Source organism: Bombina bombina, chromosome 1 (genome assembly GCF_027579735.1).
Source record: "Bombina bombina isolate aBomBom1 chromosome 1, aBomBom1.pri, whole genome shotgun sequence".
Lineage (NCBI taxonomy): Eukaryota > Metazoa > Chordata > Amphibia > Anura > Bombinatoridae > Bombina > Bombina bombina.
The window spans coordinates 1,486,827,242-1,486,850,454 of record NC_069499.1 but is presented as its reverse complement, the minus strand read 5'-3'; the positions used below and the strand labels follow the sequence as shown (position 1 = coordinate 1,486,850,454).

At 37.7% G+C, this 23,213-nt stretch overlaps 1 protein-coding gene across 4 annotated transcripts in view; it reads right to left on the bottom strand.

The window, feature by feature from the left end:
* Nucleotides 1-23,213, bottom strand: part of LOC128653763 (ABC-type organic anion transporter ABCA8) — a 752,731-nt gene that overhangs the window by 515,363 nt on the left and 214,155 nt on the right. For all 4 annotated transcript variants that reach the window (XM_053707247.1, XM_053707265.1, XM_053707256.1 and 1 more), the window contains one exon: nt 8,834-8,892. In XM_053707247.1, the coding sequence (XP_053563222.1) occupies nt 8,834-8,892 (59 nt within the window). The remainder of the gene's footprint in view (nt 1-8,833; nt 8,893-23,213) is intronic.

The window sequence follows — 23,213 nt, the reverse complement described above, 5'->3', positions numbered from 1 at the left end:
AAGGGCAGCGAGATCGGATGAGTGATAACTGTCACAGTCCGCTGCTCATCGCCCCGCGGCTTTTTGACAGCTTTATTTGATAACTTAGGCGTATTTTTTCAGGTCCGCGGCGGCGAAGGTAGGCGAGCTTAGGAGGGCGTATTGGGCCGGCGAAGCAAGAAAAGTAGACGGCTTGATAACTACCCCCCCTCAGCTGAAGCAAAAGTATCAAAATTATAACATTTGGAAAAAGTATGTAAGGAAGACCAAGTTGCAGCCTTGCAAATCTGTTCCACAGAAGCTTCATTTTTGAATGCCAAAAAAGAGGAGACAGCCCTCGTGGAATGAGCTTTAATTCTCTCAGGAGGCTGCTGTCCAGCAGTCTCATAAGAAAAACGAATTAAACTTCTCAACCAGAGAGAAAGAGAAGTAGCTGTAGCTTTCTGACCTTTATGTTTCCCAGAGAAACAAACAAACAGAGCAGAAGATTGGCGAAAATCCTTAGATGCATGCACAACATCCAAGTTGTGCAACAAACATTCTTTATGTGAAGAAGGATTAGGACACAGAGAAGGAACAACAATTTCCTGGTTAATATTTATATTCGAAACAACTTTATGAAGGGAACCTAGATTACGAGTTTCATAACGCTGCTTTTTCTCTAATGCTGCTATTACAAGTCTTGTAAGTATAGGTGTACCGCACTCCTTTTTGGCCGTCACGCAAAGTCAGTACCACACTTTTCAAAAAGTCCTTTTTCAATGGGACTCCCATAGCGCCGGTATTACGAGTTTGCCTGGGAGGCCAAAAAGTGAGCGGTACACCCTATACTGACAAGATCCGTACTGCCATCTAAAGTCAGTAGTTATGAGTTTTACGTTACAAAGCTGTAGCATAAAACTAATAACTAAAGTGTTAAAAATTAAACTAAACACCCATAAACTACCTATTAACCCCTAAACCGAGGCCCTTCTGCATTACAAACACTATAATAAATTTATTAACCCCTAATCTGCCGTTCCGGTCCTCACCGCCACTATTAAAATTTATTAACCCCTATTCCGCAGCTCCCCGACATTGTCGCCGCTATAATAAACCCATTAACCCCTAAACTGCCGCCTTCCCATATCGCAAACGTTATTTAAATATTATTAACCCCTAATCTGCCATCTGTCCACACTGCCACTTTAATAAACCTATTAAACACTAAACCACAAGCCCCTATAACAAAATATACTAAAATAAATCATTAACCACTAAACCTCTGACCTCCCACATTACTAACTCTACATAAATATATTAACCCCCAATCCTAACCCTAACTTAACCCTAAATCTAACCCTAACGTAACCCTAAGCTTAACACCCCCTAACTTATATATAATTGAAATAAATCTAAATAAACCTTACAATTATTAACTAAATAATTCCTATTTAAAACTAAATACATACTTATCTGTAATAAAAAACCTATGCTAGCTACAAAATAACTAATAGTTATATTGTAGCTATCTTAGGTTTTATTTTTATTTCACAGGTAAGTTTGTATTTATTTTAATTAGGTAGACTACTTAGTAAATAGTTATTAACTATTTACTAGCTACCTAGTTAAAATAAATACAAAGTTACCTATAAAATAAAACCTAACCTGCCTTACACTAAAACCTAACATTACAATAAAATGAAATAAATTAAATTAATAAAATATAATTTACTAACTTACAAAAAAAATAAACACTAAATTAAAAAAAATAAAAAACAAAATTATCAAAAATAAAAATTAATTACTCCTAATCTAAAAGCCCTATCAAAATTAAAAAGCCCCCCAAAATAAAAAAAAACCCTAGCCTACACTAAACTGCCAATGGCCCTTAAAAGGGCCTTTTGTGGGGCATTGCCCCAAAGAAATCAGCTCTTTTACATTGCAATAAAAAATACAAACAAACCCCAACAGTAAAACCCACCACCCACCCAACCAAACCCCCCAAATAAAAACCTATCTAAATAAACCTAAGCTAAACATTGCCCTGAAAAGGGCATTTGGATGGGCATTGCCCTTTAAAGGGCATTTAGCTCTTTTACAAATTACCAAAAACCCTAACCTTAAAAAAAAAAAAAAAAAAACCCTTAAAAAACCCTAACACTAACCCCCGATGATCCACTTACAGTTATCGAAGTCCAGACATCCATCCTCCTCTAGCCTTCAAAGTCCTCATCCAAGCGAGAACAAGTCTTCATCCAGACGGCATCTTCTATCTCCATCCATCCGGCGCAGAGCGGGTCCATCTTCAAGACATCCGTCGGCGTAAACTGAAGGTTCCCTTTAAGTGACTTCATTCAAGACGGCGTCCCTTACATTCCTATTGGTTCAAAAAAGCAAAAAAGCAAAAGAGAACACCGGAAAGTAGGAAAAACGAAAAACGTTTTTTCTTTTAAAGCATGGAAAAGTGGTTACAGCATATAACCAATAAGACAAACTTGTAGGTGTGGGTATCCACGTACCCTCTGGCTGATGCGTTTCGGCTTGTTGCCGTATTTGTAGCTAATGGGTACCTGTGTCTACACCCTTTAAATACTAAAACACATATTTTCTCATAGGTAAAAACAATACACGTGACTATAAAAAAAACACCACTACACTTGTGTGTTAAAAACACGCCTATTTTTGGGCTTTAATTTAGAACTACACTCTAAATATCCATATCTGTCAATGTTCTTATTATGTGGGATGTTAACCATACATAGCTTAGCTTTATTCCTAATGCTAAAGAACAATGTAAAATTTGAATAAAGTTAAATACACAGTACATATAAATTTAAGAGTTTAGTTTTCTGGAAAAATGTGGAAAGGACGTAGTCGAACCTGCAGCCTTACTTAAATACCAATCCCAAACCCAATACATATAATATTTAGATGCCTGGAGGTAGCAACAGGTGGGGAATCAGGTTTGTTAACCCTTTATGGAAATGTACAGTTGCAACTCTTATTATCCCTCGTAGGATTACGCTACACTGTAACTCAACATATCCTTATTAACCCCTTAGTAGCTACGGGGAGTAAGACACTATACATATACAGTGTTGCAGCTTGATGCCTCATCTATTATCAATTAACAACTATGAAACTGGTATTTTACTGGTGGAGTAGAGGATCACCACCATTATGTACATAAACTAATGCCAATGATTAATGAGGTCGAATTAAAACCATTCGGGGCCCTCGTGTTAAGTCTATGTATACAGAAGACTTCCCTTTTACAAAGCATTATTTCTCTATCACCTCCTCTAACATCTGTTTTACTACTTCAATAATGTTGATAAACTAGTGACTTTGCATTCTTTCGATGTTGTATTCTGAATTGTTGTACAAGGGGTGTAGTGAGCTCTCCCTGTTTATGTTATTCACATGCTCTCAAATCCTGGATCTCACCTCACGTGTAGTTAAACCTACATATTGAATGTCACATAATTTGCAATTTAATAGATATATAAGTTGACCTGCAATTGAAGCAGGCTTTATGTTCAAAGGTCTCTCCTGTATAAACACTTTTAAAGCCATTCCCTACTCTTACATATCCACATGCGGTGCAGTTCATGTAACTAAATTTATAAACCCCTTTCAATCTTAACTAAGAGGATACCCTCTTCTCTTTGTCTTTGAGTTGTGTGGGAGCTAGTTGGTTCTCTAGTGTTTTGCCCCTTTTGTACGCAAAACAACAACCTCTAGAAACAACCTCTGTCAAATCATCATCTGCTTTAAGCATTGTGATGTGTTTCCACAAGATATTGCATACTTGGTGATACTGCCTGCTATATTGAGTGACAAATGTCACTCCTCTGAATCCTGTGTCCACCTCTTCTGTTTTGCTTTTATCCTTTAAAAGGCTAGGTCTGTCCAAACTTTCTATCTCTTTGCGTGTTTTCTCTATGACTTTTTGGGGTAACCCCTTTCAAGAAATCTGTCAGTCAAATCCTTAGGATGCCTGGAATAATCCTCATCTTTGGTACAGTTACGCTTTACCCTGATAAACTGGTCTTTCAGCACAGATCTGAAAACCTGCCTGGGGTGACTACTTTGGGCATGTAGTAGTGTATTCCCTGTCATAGGTTTCCTGAACAGTTCTACCACTATTTTCTGTTCCTTGACCCCCTTCAGAATTGCATCCAGATAGTTAATACTTGATTCGCCAAATTCAAAAGTGAATTGGAGGCTAGCATCATTAGTATTTAGATACTGGACAAAATCTACTACTCTATCCTTGTCCCCCTTCCAAACCACAAGCAAATCATCTATATAGCGATGATAATAAGCTATATTATGCTGAAACGTATTCTTCTCTCCAAAGATGTGGCACAGCTCCCACCAACCCATATATAGGTTGCGTATGATGGGGCAAATTTGGCCCCCATAGCTCTGCCACATCTTTGGAGATAGAAGGTGTGTTCAAACATGAAAAAATTGTGAGTGAGCAACAATTTTGTCACCCTCAGTACAAACTGTATGAAGTTCCTATCATGACTGGTTGCTCTCTTTAGGAAGAAGTTAACTGCTGCTAATCCACGATCTTGTGGGATCGACGAATATAGTGCTTTAACATCAATCGTAAGTTATCCGGTGCCTTCCTCCCAAGTGACATTCTCTATTTCTTTCATGAGTTGTTTTGTATCCTGTAAATAGCTCATCAAATCCCCCACTAGAGGCTGAAGTAGGGTATCCAACCACTCTGAGAGTGGTTATAACAGGGAACCAATACCGCTAATAATGGGTCTTACTTCCACATTCTCCAAGGTCTTGTGGACTTTAGGAAGGTGGTTAAAAGTTGGTATCCTGGGGTAATGTGTATATATAAAATTGCATGTCTTCTGATCCAAAAAGCCCAATTCCCTACCATCATCAATGAGAAGTAACAGTTCCCTCTGAAACCTTAAAGTGGGATCAAAATCTAATTTGGTATATTGAAGGGGGTTCTAAAGCTGTCTGAGGGCTTCATTGATTAAATACTCTCTATTTATGACTACTATTGACCCCCTTGTCAGCTGCCCTGATGACCAAATTACGATTATCTCTCAGATTCTTGAGAACTGTTTTCTCTTTAGCTGTCAGATTGCCTTTAGAACCCATAGTAGTGGTATAAGCTAATATAAGCTAATTTGATGAGATTGTGTTCTCAATAGGTTGATTGGAACAGCCAATAGAATGAGAGCTTAATCCTATTGGCTGATTGGATCAGCCAATAGTATGAAAGCTCAATCCTATTGGCTGATTGCAACAGCCAATATGATTTTTTCCCCTTTAATTCCTATTGGCTGATAGAAATCTTTCAGCCAATAGGAATGTAAGGGACGCCATCTTGGATGACATCACTTAAAGGGAACCTTCATTTTACGCCGACGACCGTAAGAAGAGGATGCTCCGCGCTGGATGTCTTGAAGATGGACCAGCTCCGCGCAGGATGGATAAAGATAGAAGATGCCTTCTGGATGAAGACTTCTTCTTGCTTGGATGAGGACTTTGCCGGCTGGATGAAGATTGAAGAGGTCATCCGGATGGATGTCCGGACTTCGATAACTGTAAATGGACCATCGAGGGTTAGTGTTAGGTTATTTAAGGTTTTTTTTTTTTTTTTTTGTTTTTTTTTTAGGGTAAGGGTTTTGGGCAATTCGTAAAAGAGTTAAATGCCCTTTTAGGTGGGTGGTGGGTTGTACTGTTGGTGGGTTGTTTGTATTTTTTATTGCAATGTAAAAGAGCTGATTTCTTTGGGGCAATGTCCCACAAAGGGTCCATTTAAGGGCCATTGGCAATTTAGTGTAGGCTATGGGGTTTTTTTGGGGGGGAGGCCTTTTTAATTTGATAGGGCTATTAGATTAGGAGTAATTTGTTTTTATTTTTGATAATTAAGTTTTTTATTTTTTGTAATTTTGTGTTAGTATATTGTATTAATTTAATTTATTTCATTTTATTGTAATGTTAGGTTTAAGTGTAAGGCAGGTTAGGTTTTATTTTACAGGTAACTTTGTATTTATTTTAACTAGGTAGCTAGTAAATAGTTAATAACTATTTACTAACTAGTCTACCTAGTTAAAATAAATACAAACTTACATGTGAAATAAAAATAAAACCTAACATAGCTACAATATAACTATTAGTTATTTTGTTGCTAGCTTAGGTTTTTTTTTTACAGGTATGTATTTAGTTTTAAATAGGAATTATTTAGTTAATAATTGTAAGGTTTATTTAGATTTATTTTAATTATATTTAAGTTAGGGGGTTTTAGGGTTAGACTTAGGCTTAGATTTACGTTAGGGTTAGGGTTACGTTAGGGTTAGGTTTAGGGGTTAATAACTTTAGTATAGTGGCAGCGACATTAGGGGTTAATAAGTGTAATGTAGGTGGCAGCGATGTTAGGGGCAGCAGATTAGGGGTTAATAACTAATGTAAGTGGCGGTGATGTTAGGGGCAGCAGATTAGGGGTTAATAACTGTAAAGCAAGTGGCGGTGATGTTAGGGTCAGCAGAATAGTGGTATTAAGATGTGGGGTTTATGTTAGGGTGTTAGGTTTAAAAGCAACTTTTTCTTTGCCCATAAACATCAATGGGGCTGCGTTACGGAGCTTTTGTTTCCGCGATCGCAGGTGTTAGGCTTCTTTTTGCCGGCTCTCCCCATTGATGTCTATGGCGAAATCGTGCACGAGCACGTCAAAGCAGAGCTTGATTTTGGTGCGGTATGGAGCTCATCGCCCCCATAAGCCTGCTTTTTCAAAATTTGTAATAGCAGCGCTGCAGGGAGAGAATCCCTTGTCAACTGATCTAGATATATCCTCTGAGAAAGATCCAAATGATCCCTGTCCCATTGTCTGAGCATGCATAACTGCAGTGCTCTCAAATGGAAACAAGCAAAGGGAATGATGTCCATGGAAGCGACCATCAGACCAATTACCTCCATGCATTGAGCCACTGATGGCCGAAAAGTAGACAGCAGAGAGAGGCAAGCCGAAAGAATCTTGGTCTTTCTGACCGCCGTCAGAAAAATCTTCATCGATAGGGAATCTATGATGGTCCCAAAGAAAACCACCCTTGTATTTGAAACAAAGTAATTATTTTCCAGATTCACTTTCCATCTGTAGGAACGTAGAAAAGACAACAAGATCTCTGTATGGGAACTTGCTTTTTGAAAAGATGGCGCCTGAACCAATATGTCATCTAGGTAGGGTGCCACTGCGATTCCCTGAGATTTGATAACTGCCAAGAGGGCCCCTAGAACCTTTGAGAAAATTCTTGGAGCTGTCCCCAGAACCTTTGAGAAAATTCTAGGATTTTTTTTTTCTTTTTCTAAAAAACATAATTTTTTCCTTGCTATTGGAAAATAATAAAATCTTGATACCAAAACATCACCTCCTCCATTTAAAGAGGCAAAGAGAGAAGTATTTGTCCCCAAAAAACAGTAATAGCTATTAGACAAAAATAGATGAAAGTTATAGGGAAATTGAAAAAAAATGTTCTTTCTTTTTCTTAAATAATAAAATGTATCTTCACCTCAGCTCACAACTGAGGTGCCTACCTTCCCCTTTTAACATCAAGAGGAGTGATGAACGATCCCTGCCAACTCTACTTCGATATGATGCCGCAACCACTCTAGCAAAACCTTCCGGAGCGGAGGGATTAGCTCACGTGACCGGCCTGTGAAGCTGTAACGTATTGTTAGAAAAGGTGCGCTTCAGGTTAGAAGAGAAGCGTATCTAAAATGAAACCGCTTCCTGACTCACACACTAACAAGATATGCGTATGTGATATGCACGAGCCGAGCGTACCATAAATGTGCTCCACATAAATAAATGTGCTCCACATAAATAGAAGTTTGCAGATTCCTCATAAGTCTGTTACCAAACAAGCCCCTCAATAAACTCTAAGCCAACTAAATGTGGTTAACTGTTTCTTTTCCATGAAGGAAATGTAACCCCAGTCTCTAAGTCACAAACACAGTAAGCCATGCCCCTGTCTGCAATTAACCCTGAACTCAGGATATTAGTCCCTGTTATGATTCAAGGGATCAATAGGTTAAACCCTTTAGTGCCAGCCTCCTAGTCCAACAAGACAAAAGGCACTTACCTGCACCTCTAGCTGTCCGGCAGGAGGACAGCTCACATGGTATGGAAGGACACCACTCCTTACAGAGACCTGTGTAAGAAGAAAGAACAGAGTAAACCTACTCTGGCTTTCTATACTAGGGCAGCAATATGTTAGGAAAATGCAGTGAAGCCCACTTCACAATTCCTAACTGCTTTAAAGCGACCACTCCCCTAATGAAGAGACTAATGTGGACTACAGCTATACCCAATCCTTGAAGTAGGAAAAAGAACTAAACCTACTCTGGCTATTGGAAAATAATAAAATCCTGATTTCCTCAGACACCAAAACTTCACCTCCTCCATTTACAGAGGCAAAGAGAATGACTGGGGATTGTGGGTAGGGGATTGACACTTAACAGCTTTGCTGTGGTGCTCTTTGCCTCTTCCTGCTGGCCAGGAGTGATATTCCCGACAGTAATTTAGGACGCTGTGGATTCACCATATCTTAGGAAAGAAAATTGTGTTTTGAATAATCCCATTTACAATATCCAGAACCTTGTAACAGTAAAAGAAACTGAGTAAGGACAAACATTGTTCTCTATTGTGAGGTTTTCAGTAGATATTTTTGGAACTACATTATTGCACTGGGGTTAACCTTGTCACTTAGTGGTTTCTTGATTTACAATAGGAGAACTGTTAAAATCCCGTCCTTAAAAATAAATTAAAGCCACTGTCTTCTAATAAAATCTATTTTCCTGCAATGTTTATTAAATAGTCAAAATATCTTACCTTTTAGAGCTTCATCTTTCTTATCTTTGCCAGTGTATATTTTCTTAACATTATTGATCCTAAGGGAAGAAAATATGATCACATTATTTGCTGGAAATTTTAGTTGCAGTGTGCACTAACAAAAAAAATTAAAGGGACAATAAAGTCAAATGTAAATGTTCATGCTTCAGATAGAGCATGCAATTTAACACATTTAGGTGTTTTTTTTTCAAATCTTTCCAATTGTATTGTTCAATATCAAAAAATGAGAAGTGCTCTTTTTTTATCAAAGTGATCACATTCTTTCTGAGTGTCAGACACAGCTAAACTTGATAAATTCCAGGAAAAGGATACACCAAACAAAATGACCGTGCAAATCTGAAATTGCGTATTTGCTCACATTACATCATCATCGCCAGTGAACCCGCAACAAGGCCCCTTCCTTTTATAGTGGGTTAAAGGAAGTTAGCAGTCAGTGTGTGTCAGGGTCCGCTCCAATGCACATGGGTGAGCCAATCACATGAGGAATCTATGTGCAGCTACCAATCAGCAGCTACGGAGCGTATTTAGATATGATTTTCAACAAAGGAGATCAAAAGAATGAAGAAAATTAGATATTAGATGTAAATTGGAAAGTTATTTAAAATGGCATGCTCTTTCTAAATCATGAAAGAAAACATATGGGTTTCATGTCCCTTTAAATGGTGTCTTGGAAAACTGGTCAACTTAGTAAACATCTGATTTTAGTCTAAAGTATTGTAACAGAAACTCTTGCCAGATAACAACATGCTTGCTCTGATTATGAGATCTAGAAATCCAGGCCCATTAAAATATGTTTCAAACATACTTTTTACTTTAATGCTGCAAATTATGCTTATAGATTCTTTCATTATTCAGTAAATATAAAAATGTCTTGATCCAGTGGCGGCTGGTGAAATTTAAAGATGGTGGGGCACTTGACCCCACCCCTTTACATAAAGCCACACCATCAGATGGCACTACCAATTCATTAATTAAATAAACAAAAGGTAGACAGAAACACAGAAAAGTACTCGGGGGAGAGGGAGAGAGAGACGGGGGGAGAGAGACACAGAGGGTTAGAGAAAGAGAGAGACACAATCACACACAGAGGGTTAGAAAGAGAAAGAGAGACACAATCACACACAGAGGATTAGAGAGAGAGAGAGAGAAAGAGAGACACAATCTCACACAGAGGGTTAGAGAGAGAGAAAGAGAGAGAGACACAATCATACACAGAGGGTTAGAGAGAGGCAGAGAAAGAGAGAGAGAGACACAATCACACACAGAGGGTCAGAGAGAGAGAGAAAGAGAGAGAGAGACAATCACACACAGAGGGTTAGAGAGAAAGAGAGAGAGAGACAATCACACACAGAGGGTTAGAAAGAGAGAGAAAGAGAGAGACACAATCACACACAGAGGGTTAGAGAGAGAGAGAGAGAGAAAGAGAGAGAGACACAATCACACACAGAGGGTTAGAGAAAGAGAGACACAATCACACCCAGAGAGTTAGAGAAAGAGAGAGAGACACAATCACACACAGAGGGTTAGAGAGAGAGAGAAAGAGAGAGAGACACAATCACACACAGAGGGTTAGAGAGAAAGAGAGAGAGACACAATCACACACAGAGGGTTAGAGAGAAAGAGAGAGAGAGACACAATCACACACAGAGGGTTAGAGAGAGAGAGAGAGAGAGAGAGAGAGAGAGAGAGAGAGAGAGAGAGAGAGAGAGAGAGAGAGAGAGACACAATCACACACAGAGGGTTAGAGAGAGAGAAAGAGAGAGAGACACAATCACACACAGAGGGTTAGAGAAAGAGAGAGAGACACAATCACACACAGAGGGTTAGAGAGACACATAAGGGATGAGAGAGTCAGAGGGGGAGGAAGAGAGACAGAGAGAGAAAGAGACCATCGGGGAGAACGACACATAAGGAGAGAGATGGATAGAGAGAGAGAGAGACACACACACACACACAAGGGGGGGGGAGAGGGACCACTGCATTTTTAAGTAATAAAACAGCAGAGCTACAGAGAGTTCAGAAAGTGAGACTATAAAATAGTGTGAAGTACAGAGGCAAGCTGCTAAGGTAGTGGGTGGGTGTAATTTTTGAGCAAACAAAATACAAAAACGATCCTTAAACTGCTGTAAAAGAGTAAAAAAACAAAAAACACTAAACCTCATTCATTAAATTATCATTTTCACTAACAGAATCCCTTTCAGCAAAATCTAAGGTTGTAGCACTTACTTCAATAAAATGTGGATAAAACACTGCTCTGAGTCTGCATCTCTTCCTGGCTGCTCTGTAAGGAAGTGACAGTGGCACATTCCACTGCACTTGGAGGGGTAGTACAGAACTCTCTTTTTCACTTTAGCAAAGCTGGCAGCTTCACAGGACAGCAACAAAATAAATGAAAGTTGTTTTTTTCCATTTTTGTTTTGTTTTATATCATTTAACATCCAGCCCCAACCCTAAGTTCCACTTAATAATGCCTCTCACTGGATTGGGTCAGCCCAAGTAGGACTGCCTCAAATAAGCAGTTATGTGCCATGCAATGATCTTAACCACTTTCATCCAGAAGGTGGGGCAGCATGTTGTGTAATGGTGGGCAGACCTGCTTGTGTCTCTCCATTGCACAACATGTAGCTGCGAAAAAAAAAATGCTGGGGGGAAAAAAAATAGCAATTTTTTTTTTAATTTTTTTTTAAATCCAATAAAAAAGTATATATATTTTTGCCCATATGAGAGGTGAAGCTCTGCCTCACCTGCCTCTAGTGACTGCACGTCACTGCCCTAGACTATGAAGTGGAAGAAAGAGAGGGCAGGGCTAAGACCCCTGAGCCCACCTCTGCAGTCCAGTGGCTCCTTCCGGGACTCATGCTAGAGCCAAGCAAGTAAGTGAGGAGATCTCAAACAAAAAAATAACTCAGTTAGATCATATGGGTCATGCGCATTTGCTACGGCTGGATATATATTTTTTGGGTAATGCTTACTAGTTGGGTAGATAAAACGCGGTGGGGCCCAAGATGGGGGAGGGTAGAGCAGGCTGATCTGAAAAAGGTTTTGCCGCTGAGCAGCTTCCAGCTCATTTTCATCTGTCTGTTAAATACTCCTGTATGACAGCCCCAAAAGCAGTATTAGGGAGGCTAGTCATATACCCAGGCACTTTCTGTCCCTCTGGTTTGGGGCTCCTGGCTGATTGTCACCTACCAGGGCTCAGAGTATGGGTATATGTTCCCTTAATATCCCCTGCTATATATGCCAGATTCTTATCATTTGATTGTACCCTATGATGTTGCAGTCATAAATTTTAATTTCCCTGAAATTTGGTGTTAACCCTTACACTAAGTTTTTAGCTAATACGACCATGCACTAATGTACCCCACCACTGTGCTGTTATATAAAAAAAGAACTAGGTGTCATAACGTTCTGCTCTCTGCCCCTCCCTTGCACTAAACACTGTATGCATAAAGTGGGATAGGGGCTGCATAGCATTTGATGTGATTCGTCTCAATAAATACTGGGAAGAGGGAACCTGGTTCTTGTAGCAGAGTTTCGATTTGGGGACTCCTGTTACCCCCCAAAGGGATGAAGAGGTTAATAGTTAAGCGGGTGTGGTAGGTGCAAATCTCTGCATGCTCTGTCATCGTGTATGCACTGGCAGTTGTCTTTGATAATTTACTGATTCTGTTTTTGTATTTGTGTTATTATAAAGCTAGATAAGTAAGAGAATGCCCATGATGTGCAGTTATGCAGTGTAAATGTGGAGGGGATTTCCTATCGGTCTCAGCATGTTGGATGTAACCTGTTCTTGTACCGTGCAGTATTTTTTTTTTCTCATGAAGCCTGTGGCCCATAACGTCCTGCACTGAAAAAATATACACATGAATGGATAACCAATTATAGCTGCAAACTACAATTCATTGTGCACACGATCATTGCATTTTATTAGATGGATAGGAAATGAATTCAATTGAAAGAGAGGTTAGAAAAGGGTGATCTCACTGTTTCTTTCTGGGAAAAGCATGCATGTCCCGGGCTGGGTTATGGTTGAAATCAGAAGAATCTTACTGTGTGTTTTACATCTAAACCACATATTTCTTTAATACATTTGCTCTGTCATTTGTGGTATGATTCATATTTCATTGTGTAGGTTTTAAAGTTAGTATCCCTAATAAAAGTTGATCTGCACACAGATATACTTAGGTTATTTATACTCATAAATACTTATTTATGAGTATAAATAACCTATCTAGTCACTAGTGTCCCTTCTGCACACTCTGTATGAGTATAAATAACCTTTCTAGTCACTAGTGTCACTTCTTTACTATATGTGTTAGTATAAGTAACCTATCTAGTCACTAGTGTCCCTTCTGCACTATATGTGTTAGTATAAGTAACCTATCTAGTCACTAGTGTCACTTCTGCACTATATGTGTTAGTATAAGTAACCTATCTAGTCACTAGTGTCACTTCTGCACTATATGTGTTAGTATAAGTAACATATCTAGTCACTAGTGTCACTTCTTTACTATATGTGTTAGTATAAGTAACATATCTAGTCACTAGTGTCACTTCTTTACTATATGTGTTAGTATAAGTAACATATCTAGTCACTAGTGTCACTTCTTTACTATATGTGTTAGTATAAGTAACCTATCTAGTCACTAGTGTCACTTCTGCACTATATGTGTTAGTATAAGTAACCTATCTAGTCACTAGTGTCACTTCTTTACTATATGTGTTAGTATAAGTAACCTATCTAGTCACTAGTGTCACTTCTTTACTATATGTGTTTGTATAAGTAACATATCTAGTCACTAGTGTCACTTCTTTACTAAATGTGTTAGTATAAGTAACATATCTAGTCACTAGTGTCACTTCTTTACTATATGTGTTAGTATAAGTAACATATCTAGTCACTAGTGTCACTTCTTTACTATATGTGTTAGTATAAGTAACCTATCTAGTCACTAGTGTCACTTCTGCACTATATGTGTTAGTATAAGTAACCTATCTAGTCACTAGTTTCACTTCTGCACTATATGTGTTAGTATAAGTAACCTATCTAGTCACTAGTGTCACTTCTGCACTATATGTGTTAGTATAAGTAACCTATCTAGTCACTAGTTTCACTTCTGCACTATATGTGTTAGTATAAGTAACATATCTAGTCACTAGTGTCACTTCTTTAATATATGTGTTAGTATAAGTAACATATCTAGTCACTAGTGTCACTTCTGCACTATATGTGTTAGTATAAGTAACCTATATAGTCACTAGTTTCACTTCTGCACTATATGTGTTAGTATAAGTAACCTATCTAGTAACTAGTGTCACTTCTTTACTATATGTGTTAGTATAAGTAACATATCTAGTCACTAGTGTCACTTCTTTACTATATGTGTTAGTATAAGTAACATATCTAGTCACTAGTGTAACTTCTTTACTATATGTGTTAGTATAAGTAACATATCTAGTCACTAGTGTCACTTCTTTACTATATGTGTTAGTATAAGTAACCTATCTAGTCACTAGTGTCACTTCTGCACTATATGTGTTAGTATAAGTAACCTATCTAGTCACTAGTTTCACTTCTGCACTATATGTGTTAGTATAAGTAACCTATCTAGTCACTAGTGTCACTTCTGCACTATATGTGTTAGTATAAGTAACATATCTAGTCACTAGTGTCACTTCTTTACTATATGTGTTAGTATAAGTAACATATCTAGTCACTAGTGTCACTTCTGCACTATATGTGTTAGTATAAGTAACCTATCTAGTCACTAGTTTCACTTCTGCACTATATGTGTTAGTATAAGTAACATATCTAGTCACTAGTGTCACTTCTTTACTATATGTGTTAGTATAAGTAACATATCTAGTCACTAGTGTCACTTCTGCACTATATGTGTTAGTATAAGTAACATATCTAGTCACTAGTGTCACTTCTTTACTATATGTGTTAGTATAAGTAACATATCTAGTCACTAGTGTCACTTCTTTACTATATGTGTTAGTATAAGTAACATATCTAGTCACTAGTGTCACTTCTGCACTATATGTGTTAGTATAAGTAACATATCTAGTCACTAGTGTCACTTCTGCACTATATGTGTTAGTATAAGTAACATATCTAGTCACTAGTGTCACTTCTTTACTATATGTGTTAGTATAAGTAACATATCTAGTCACTAGTGTCACTTCTTTACTATATGTGTTAGTATAAGTAACATATCTAGTCACTAGTGTCACTTCTTTACTATATGTGTTAGTATAAGTAACATATCTAGTCACTAGTGTCACTTCTGCACTATATGTGTTAGTATAAGTAACATATCTAGTCACTAGTGTCACTTCTTTACTATATGTGTTAGTATAAGTAACATATCTAGTCACTAGTGTCACTTCTTTACTATATGTGTTAGTATAAGTAACATATCTAGTCACTAGTGTCACTTCTGCACTATATGTGTTAGTATAAGTAACATATCTAGTCACTAGTGTCACTTCTGCACTATATGTGTTAGTATAAGTAACATATCTAGTCACTAGTGTCACTTCTTTACTATATGTGTTAGTATAAGTAACATATCTAGTCACTAGTGCCACTTCTGCACTATATGTGTTAGTATAAGTAACATATCTAGTCACTAGTGTCACTTCTGCACTATATGTGTTAGTATAAGTAACATATCTAGTCACTAGTGTCACTTCTTTACTATATGTGTTAGTATAAGTAACATATCTAGTCACTAGTGTCACTTCTGCACTATATGTGTTAGTATAAGTAACATATCTAGTCACTAGTGTCACTTCTTTACTATATGTGTTAGTATAAGTAACATATCTAGTCACTAGTGTCACTTCTGCACTATATGTGTTAGTATAAGTAACATATCTAGTCACTAGTGTCACTTCTTTACTATATGTGTTAGTATAAGTAACATATCTAGTCACTAGTGTCACTTCTTTACTATATGTGTTAGTATAAGTAACATATCTAGTCACTAGTGTCACTTCTGCACTATATGTGTTAGTATAAGTAACATATCTAGTCACTAGTGTCACTTCTGCACTATATGTGTTAGTATAAGTAACATATCTAGTCACTAGTGTCACTTCTTTACTATATGTGTTAGTATAAGTAACATATCTAGTCACTATTGTCACTTCTTTACTATATGTGTTAGTATAAGTAACATATCTAGTCACTAGTGTCACTTCTTTACTATTTGTGTTAGTATAAGTAACATATCTAGTCACTAGTGTCACTTCTTTACTATATGTGTTAGTATAAGTAACATATCTAGTCACTAGTGTCACTTCTTTACTATATGTGTTAGTATAAGTAACATATCTAGTCACTAGTGTCACTTCTGCACTATATGTGTTAGTATAAGTAACATATCTAGTCACTAGTGTCACATCTTTACTATATGTGTTAGTATAAGTAACCTATCTAGTCACTAGTGTCACTTCTTTACTATATGTGTTAGTATAAGTAACATATCTAGTCACTAGTGTCACTTCTGCACTATCTGTGTGAGTATAAATAACCTATCTAGTCACTAGTGTCACTTCTTTACTATATGTGTTAGTATAAGTAACTTATCTAGTCACTAGTGTCACTTCTTTACTATATGTGTTAGTATAAGTAACATATCTAGTCACTAGTGTCACTTCTTTACTATATGTGTTAGTATAAGTAACCTATCTAGTCACTAGTGTCACTTCTTTACTATATGTGTTAGTATAAGTAACATATCTAGTCACTAGTGTCACTTCTGCACTATATGTGTTAGTATAAGTAACATATCTAGTCACTAGTGTCACTTCTTTACTATATGTGTTAGTATAAGTAACATATCTAGTCACTAGTGTCACATCTTTACTATATGTGTTAGTATAAGTAACATATCTAGTCACTAGTGTCACTTCTGCACTATCTGTGTGAGTATAAGTGACCTAATATGACACTAAAACCTGGTATTATCTAACTAAATATATAGATAATGTGCATAGTATAGAAATTTGGCACTGCCCTGTTAGTCTACTAGTATTAACTATTTCATTTGTTTATTTGAATTGCAAATGACATTTATTATCTTAAAAAGTAATAGAAAAAACAAACAGCTGCAGCAAAGCATCAATTTGTTGGAAAATTAGGAGCGGTCATGCAGTTTTCTCCCTAGGAGCAGCATTAAACATTAGAAAAAGGGGAGACAACGGCAGGTTAGGGTGCAAGTAACAGTTTGGGGTGTGTGGGGGGAGACTACAGAGAGAAAGTTTAAAAGGATAATGAACAGTGAGGTTGAAGACAGGAGGCAGAGGAGGGGAGGCAGATAGAGACAGACATGGGGAAAGGAGAGAAGGACTAGACAGTAGCTTAAAAAGAGATGTTTGCTGCAGAATATGTAGGTCTGTTCATATTTTGACCCTCATACATGCTTTGTAAATTTTTTGAATAACTTTTTAATGTCATTTACAGATAAGTATACATTGGTATTAATATTTGCAACTGGTGATATATGGTAGTCATCTTTTATTTATGTTTTTACATTTACATATTGATGATGACGACATATTTAGTATCATTAGTTATTTGGCATGAATCGTTAATCATTAAAAGGGGAACTGCTGTTTTTGGCATGAACTGTGCCATCTTTGTGGTGGATATTTGGTTGATAATTTATTATTAGCTGGATTTTGATCACCTGAAGTCAGTGCTATCCATGAATCATATGGGGGAATTTTCACTTTCAGATACAGAAATGGTATTATCGTTTGCATTGTAATCACTCTGATGATGAAAAAGACACTGTAAAAAAGACTGGACATGATCAAAAAGATTGAAATCAACCTTTATTTTATTAAAGGGATATGGAAGTCAATTAAAACTTTCGTGAATCAGATAGAGCATTTTGTTAAAAAAAACAACAAGAAAAACATTTTCCCGTTTACTTTCCAGATCTAATTAATTTCACTTGGTATCCTTTGCTGAAAAGCAAAAAGTTTACACATATGAGTTTGTGATTGGCTGATGACTGTCACATGATAAAAGAGAATCCTATATGACCCATCATTTCTGTTGTGCTATTCTTGTTTCGTCACGTAATTATTGTATTAACAACACTGCACACCACAGATAAATATTTCCCTAAGGAGAGAAGAATTTATGATAAAAACAGGAACTTATTAGCGGATCATCAGCAATTTCAAGCTTATACAGTGATAGTTTAATTTCCACTTGTTCTTTTAGACAAATGATAACATTGTACTATCTCTTTATTTAGGATATTTTTGCATGATTGAATACAGAGAATCAGCCAGAGATAAAAGGTATATTAATTGCCAAATTTCCTATACTTTCAGGAATGTATCATTTGTTTAACCCCTTAACTGCCGAGCTATAGCCACCCACTGCAGGTTATTTTTAAGTTTTATATTAGGGGGGTTCCAGCAGGCCTGACAGATTCACGCTATAAATATATTTTATGAATATATCATGACGTGGCAACTGCACAACTAATGTACATTTGTATTAAATTGTAATAAGGTTGCAAACAATAATGTTGTTGTTTTTTCTAACCTCTATATTCAAATAGAAGAAGGAGTTGTGCTCATATAAATAAGGGACTTTAGGTATTGTTATGTAACTTGGATCTGCATATAGGAGCTTCCATAAAGCTCTATGCTAATAAAGCATTTAGTGGATGACGACCACGTACCATCATGCGCACTAAAAGGGTAACCTTAGATAAGAGATTAGAAATTATCAGAAGTCTGAAGCTAATTGCTAATTTTATTTTAACTTTTAAGAATATGCTGGCATTACCCACATTTTTGTTAATTATTGAAAAATTGGCTTATAAGCACAAAATGAAAATATTTGCTTAAAGGGCCACTATAATAGAAAAATAACATGCTCTAGTCTGTAAGAGTATGTCATTTTTTGATTATTGACACTGCTCAACTGTATATTTAACCCCAGCACTGCTGGTCCCAAGCTGAACCCACCACTCATCCAATCAGCAGTGCTAGTCACTCAATTCAAATGTGCAAATAGCGCTGCTGATTGGATAAGCGGCGGGTTCAGCTTGATATAAGCAGTGCACTGCGGGTCCTGTGCAGAACATATACTATGTGCTTAACCTCTTTGCTGGGTTTAAATACACAGTAGAGCAGGGTCGATAGTCGGAAAATTACATGCTTTAACAGATAAGACCATGACATTTTTTTTAATATAATGGCCATTTAATCATACATCAGCACTCACACGGCTAGATTTAGAGTTGGGCGGTAGCCGTCAAAACCAGCGTTAGAGGCTCCTAACGCTGGTTTTGGGCTACCGCCGGTATTTAGAGTCAGTCATTAAAGGGTCTAACGTTCACTTTCCAGCCGCAACTTTTCCATAACGCAGATCCCCTTACGTCAATTGCGTATCCTATCTTTTCAATGGGATCTTTCTAACGCCGGTATTTAGAGTCGTGGCTGGAGTGAGCGTTAGAACTCTAACGACAAAACTCCAGCCGCAGAAAAAAGTCAGTAGTTAAGAGCTTTCTGGGCTAACGCCGGTTCATAAAGCTCTTAACTACTGTGCTCTAAAGTACACTAACACCCATAAACTACCTATGTACCCCTAAACCGAGGTCCCCCCCACATCGCCGCCACTCTATTAAAATTTTTTAACCCCTAATCTGCCGTCCGCACACCGCTGCCACCTACATTATCCCTATGAACCCCTAATCTGCTGCCCCTAACACCGACGACCCCTATATTATATTTATTAACCCCTAATCTGCCCCCCTCAATGTCGCCTCCACCTGCCTACACTTATTAACCCCTAATCTGCTGAGCGGACCGCACCGCTACTATAATAAAGTTATTAACCCCTAATCTGCCTCACTCCCGCCTCAATAACCCTATAATAAATAGTATTAACCCCTAATCTGCCCTCCCTAACATCGCCGACACCTAACTTCAATTATTAACCCCTAATCTGCCGACCGGAGCACGCCGCTACTATAATAAATGTATTAACCCCTAAAGCTAAGTCTAACCCTAACCCTAACACCCCCCTAAGTTAAATTTAATTTAAATCTAACGAAATAAATTAACTCTTATTAAATAAATTATTCCTATTTAAAGCTAAATACTTACCTGTAAAATAAACCCTAATATAGCTACAATATAACGAATAATTATATTGTAGCTATTTTAGGATTTATATTTATTTTACAGGCAACTTTATAATTATTTTAACCAGGTACAATAGCTAAAATAGTTAAAATAATAACAAAATTACCTGTAAAATAAATCCTAACCTAAGTTACAATTAAACCTAACACTACACTATCAATAAATTAATTAAATAAAATACCTACAATTATCTACAATTAAACCTAACACTACACTATCAATAAATTAATTAAATACAATACCTACAAATAACTACAATGAAATAAACTAACTAAAGTACAAAAAATAAAAAAGAACTAAGTTACAAAAAATAAAAAAATATTTACAAACATTAGAAAAATATAACAACAATTTTAAACTAATTACACCTACTCTAAGCCCCATAATAAAATAACAAAGCCCCCCAAAATAAAAAAATGCCCTACCCTATTCTAAAATTAAAAAAGTTCAAAGCTCTTTTACCTTACCAGCCCTGAAAAGGGCCCTTTGCAGGGCATGCCCCAAAGAATTCAGCTCTTTTGCCTGTAAAAAAAAACATACAATACCCCCCCCAACATTACAACCCACCACCCACATACCCCTAATCTAACCCAAACCCCCCTTAAATAAACCTAACACTAAGCCCCTGAAGATCTTCCTACCTTATCTTCACCATGCCAGGTTCACCGATCCGTCCTCGGAAGTTTTGATCCAAGCCTCGGAAGTGTTGATCCAAGCCCAAGAGGGGGGCTGAAGAGTGACGTCCATCCTCGGGCTGAAGTCTGGATCCAAGCGGCGGCTGAAGAAATCCATCATCGGGCTGAAGTCGGAAGTCCATCATCGGGATGAAGTCTTCTATCAAGTAGCATCTTCAATCTTCATTCTTCCGGAGCGGAGCCATCTTCTTGAACCCAGCCGACGCGGATCCATCCTCTTCTAACTACGCCTACTAGCCGAATGACGGTTCCTTTAAATGACGTCATCCAAGATGGCGTCCGTCGAATTCCGATTGGCTGATAGGATTCTATCAGCCAATCGGAATTAAGGTAGGAAAATTCTGATTGGCTGATGGAATCATCCAATCAGATTGAGCTCGCATTCTATTGGCTGATCGGGACAGCCAATAAAATGCGAGCTCAATCTGATTGGCTGATTCCATCAGCCAATCAGAATTTTCCTTCCTTAAGTCCGATTGGCTGATAGAATCCTATCAGCCAATCGGAATTCGACGGACGCCATCTTGGATGACGTCATTTAAAGGAACCGTCATTCGGCTAGTAGGCGTCGTTAGAAGAGGATGGATCCGCGTCGTCTGGGTTCAAGAAGATGGCTCCGCTCCGCTCCGGAAGAAAGAAGATTGAAGATGCTGCTTGATAGAAGACTTCATCCCGATGATGGACTTCCGACTTCAGCCCGATGATGGATTTCTTCAGCCGCCGCTTGGATCCAGACTTCAGCCCGAGGATGGACGTCACTCTTCACCCCCCCGCTTGGGCTTGGATCAACACTTCCGAGGCTTGGATCAAGACTTCCGAGGACGGATCGGTGAACCTGGCATGGTGAAGATAAGGTAGGAAGATCTTCAGGGGCTTAGTGTTAGGTTTATTTAAGGGGGGTTTGGGTTAGATTAGGGGTATGTGGGTTGTAATGTTGGGGGGGTATTGTATGTTTTTTTTTTTACAGGCAAAAGAGCTGAATTCTTTGGGGCATGCCCCGCAAAGGGCCCTTTCCAGGGCTGGTAAGGTAAAAGAGCTTTGAACTTTAATTTTAGAATAGGGTAGGGCATTTTTTTATTTTGGGGGGCTTTGTTATTTTATTAGGGGGCTTAGAGTAGGTGTAATTAGTTTAAAATTGTTGTTATATTTTTCTAATGTTTGTAAATATTTTTTTATTTTTTGTAACTTAGTTCTTTTTTATTTTTTGTACTTTAGTTAGTTTATTTCATTGTAGTTATTTGTAGGTATTGTATTTAATTAATTTATTGATAGTGTAGTGTTAGGTTTAATTGTAGATAATTGTAGGTATTTTATTTAATTAATTTATTGATAGTGTAGTGTTAGGTTTAATTGTAACTTAGGTTAGGATTTATTTTACAGGTAATTTTGTTATTATTTTAACTATTTTAGCTATTGTACCTGGTTAAAATAATTACAAAGTTGCCTGTAAAATAAATATAATTCCTAAAATAGCTACAATATAATTATTCGTTATATTGTAGCTATATTAGTGTTTATTTTACAGGTAAGTATTTAGCTTTAAATAGGAATAATTTATTTAATAAGAGTTAATTTATTTCGTTAGATTTAAATTAAATTTAACTTAGGGGGGTGTTAGGGTTAGGGTTAGACTTAGCTTTAGGGGTTAATACATTTATTATATTAGCGGCGAGCTCCGGTCGGCAGATTAGGGGTTAATAATTGAAGTTAGGTGTTGGCGATGTTAGGGAGGGCAGATTAGGGGTTAATACTATTTATTATAGGGTTAGTGAGGCGGGAGTGAGGCGGATTAGGGGTTAATAACTTTATTATAGTAGCGGTGAGATGCGGTCGGCAGATTAGGGGTTAATAAGTGTAGGTAGGTAGCGGCGACGTTGGGGGCAGCAGATTAGGGGTTAATAAATATAATATAGGGGTCGGCGGTGTTAGGGGCAGCAGATTAGGGGTACATAGGGATAATGTAGGTGGCGGCGCTGTACGGAGCGGCAGATTAGGGGTTAAAAATAATATGCAGGGGTCAGCGATAGTGGGGTCGGCAGATTAGGGGTTAATAAGTGTAAGGTTAGGGGTGTTTAGACTCGGGGTACATGTTAGAGTGTTAGGTGCAGACGTAGGAAGTGTTTCCCCATAGGAAACAATGGGGCTGCGTTAGGAGCTGAACGCGGCTTTTTTGCAGGTGTTAGGTTTTTTTTCAGCTCAAACAGCCCCATTGTTTTCTATGGGGGAATCGTGCACGAGCACGTTTTTGAAGCTGGCCGCGTCCGTAAGCACCGCTGGTATCGAGAGTTGCAGTGGCGTTAAATTATGCTCTACGCTCCCTTTTTGGAGCCTAACGCACTGAAAACCCAGCCATTCTGTGAACTCTAAATACCAGCGGTATTTAAAAGGTGCGGGGGGAAAAAAGCATGCGTAGCTAACGCACCCCTTTGGCCGCAAAACTCTAAATCTAGGCGACAGTAAATTCTCAAGTGCTAGTTTGT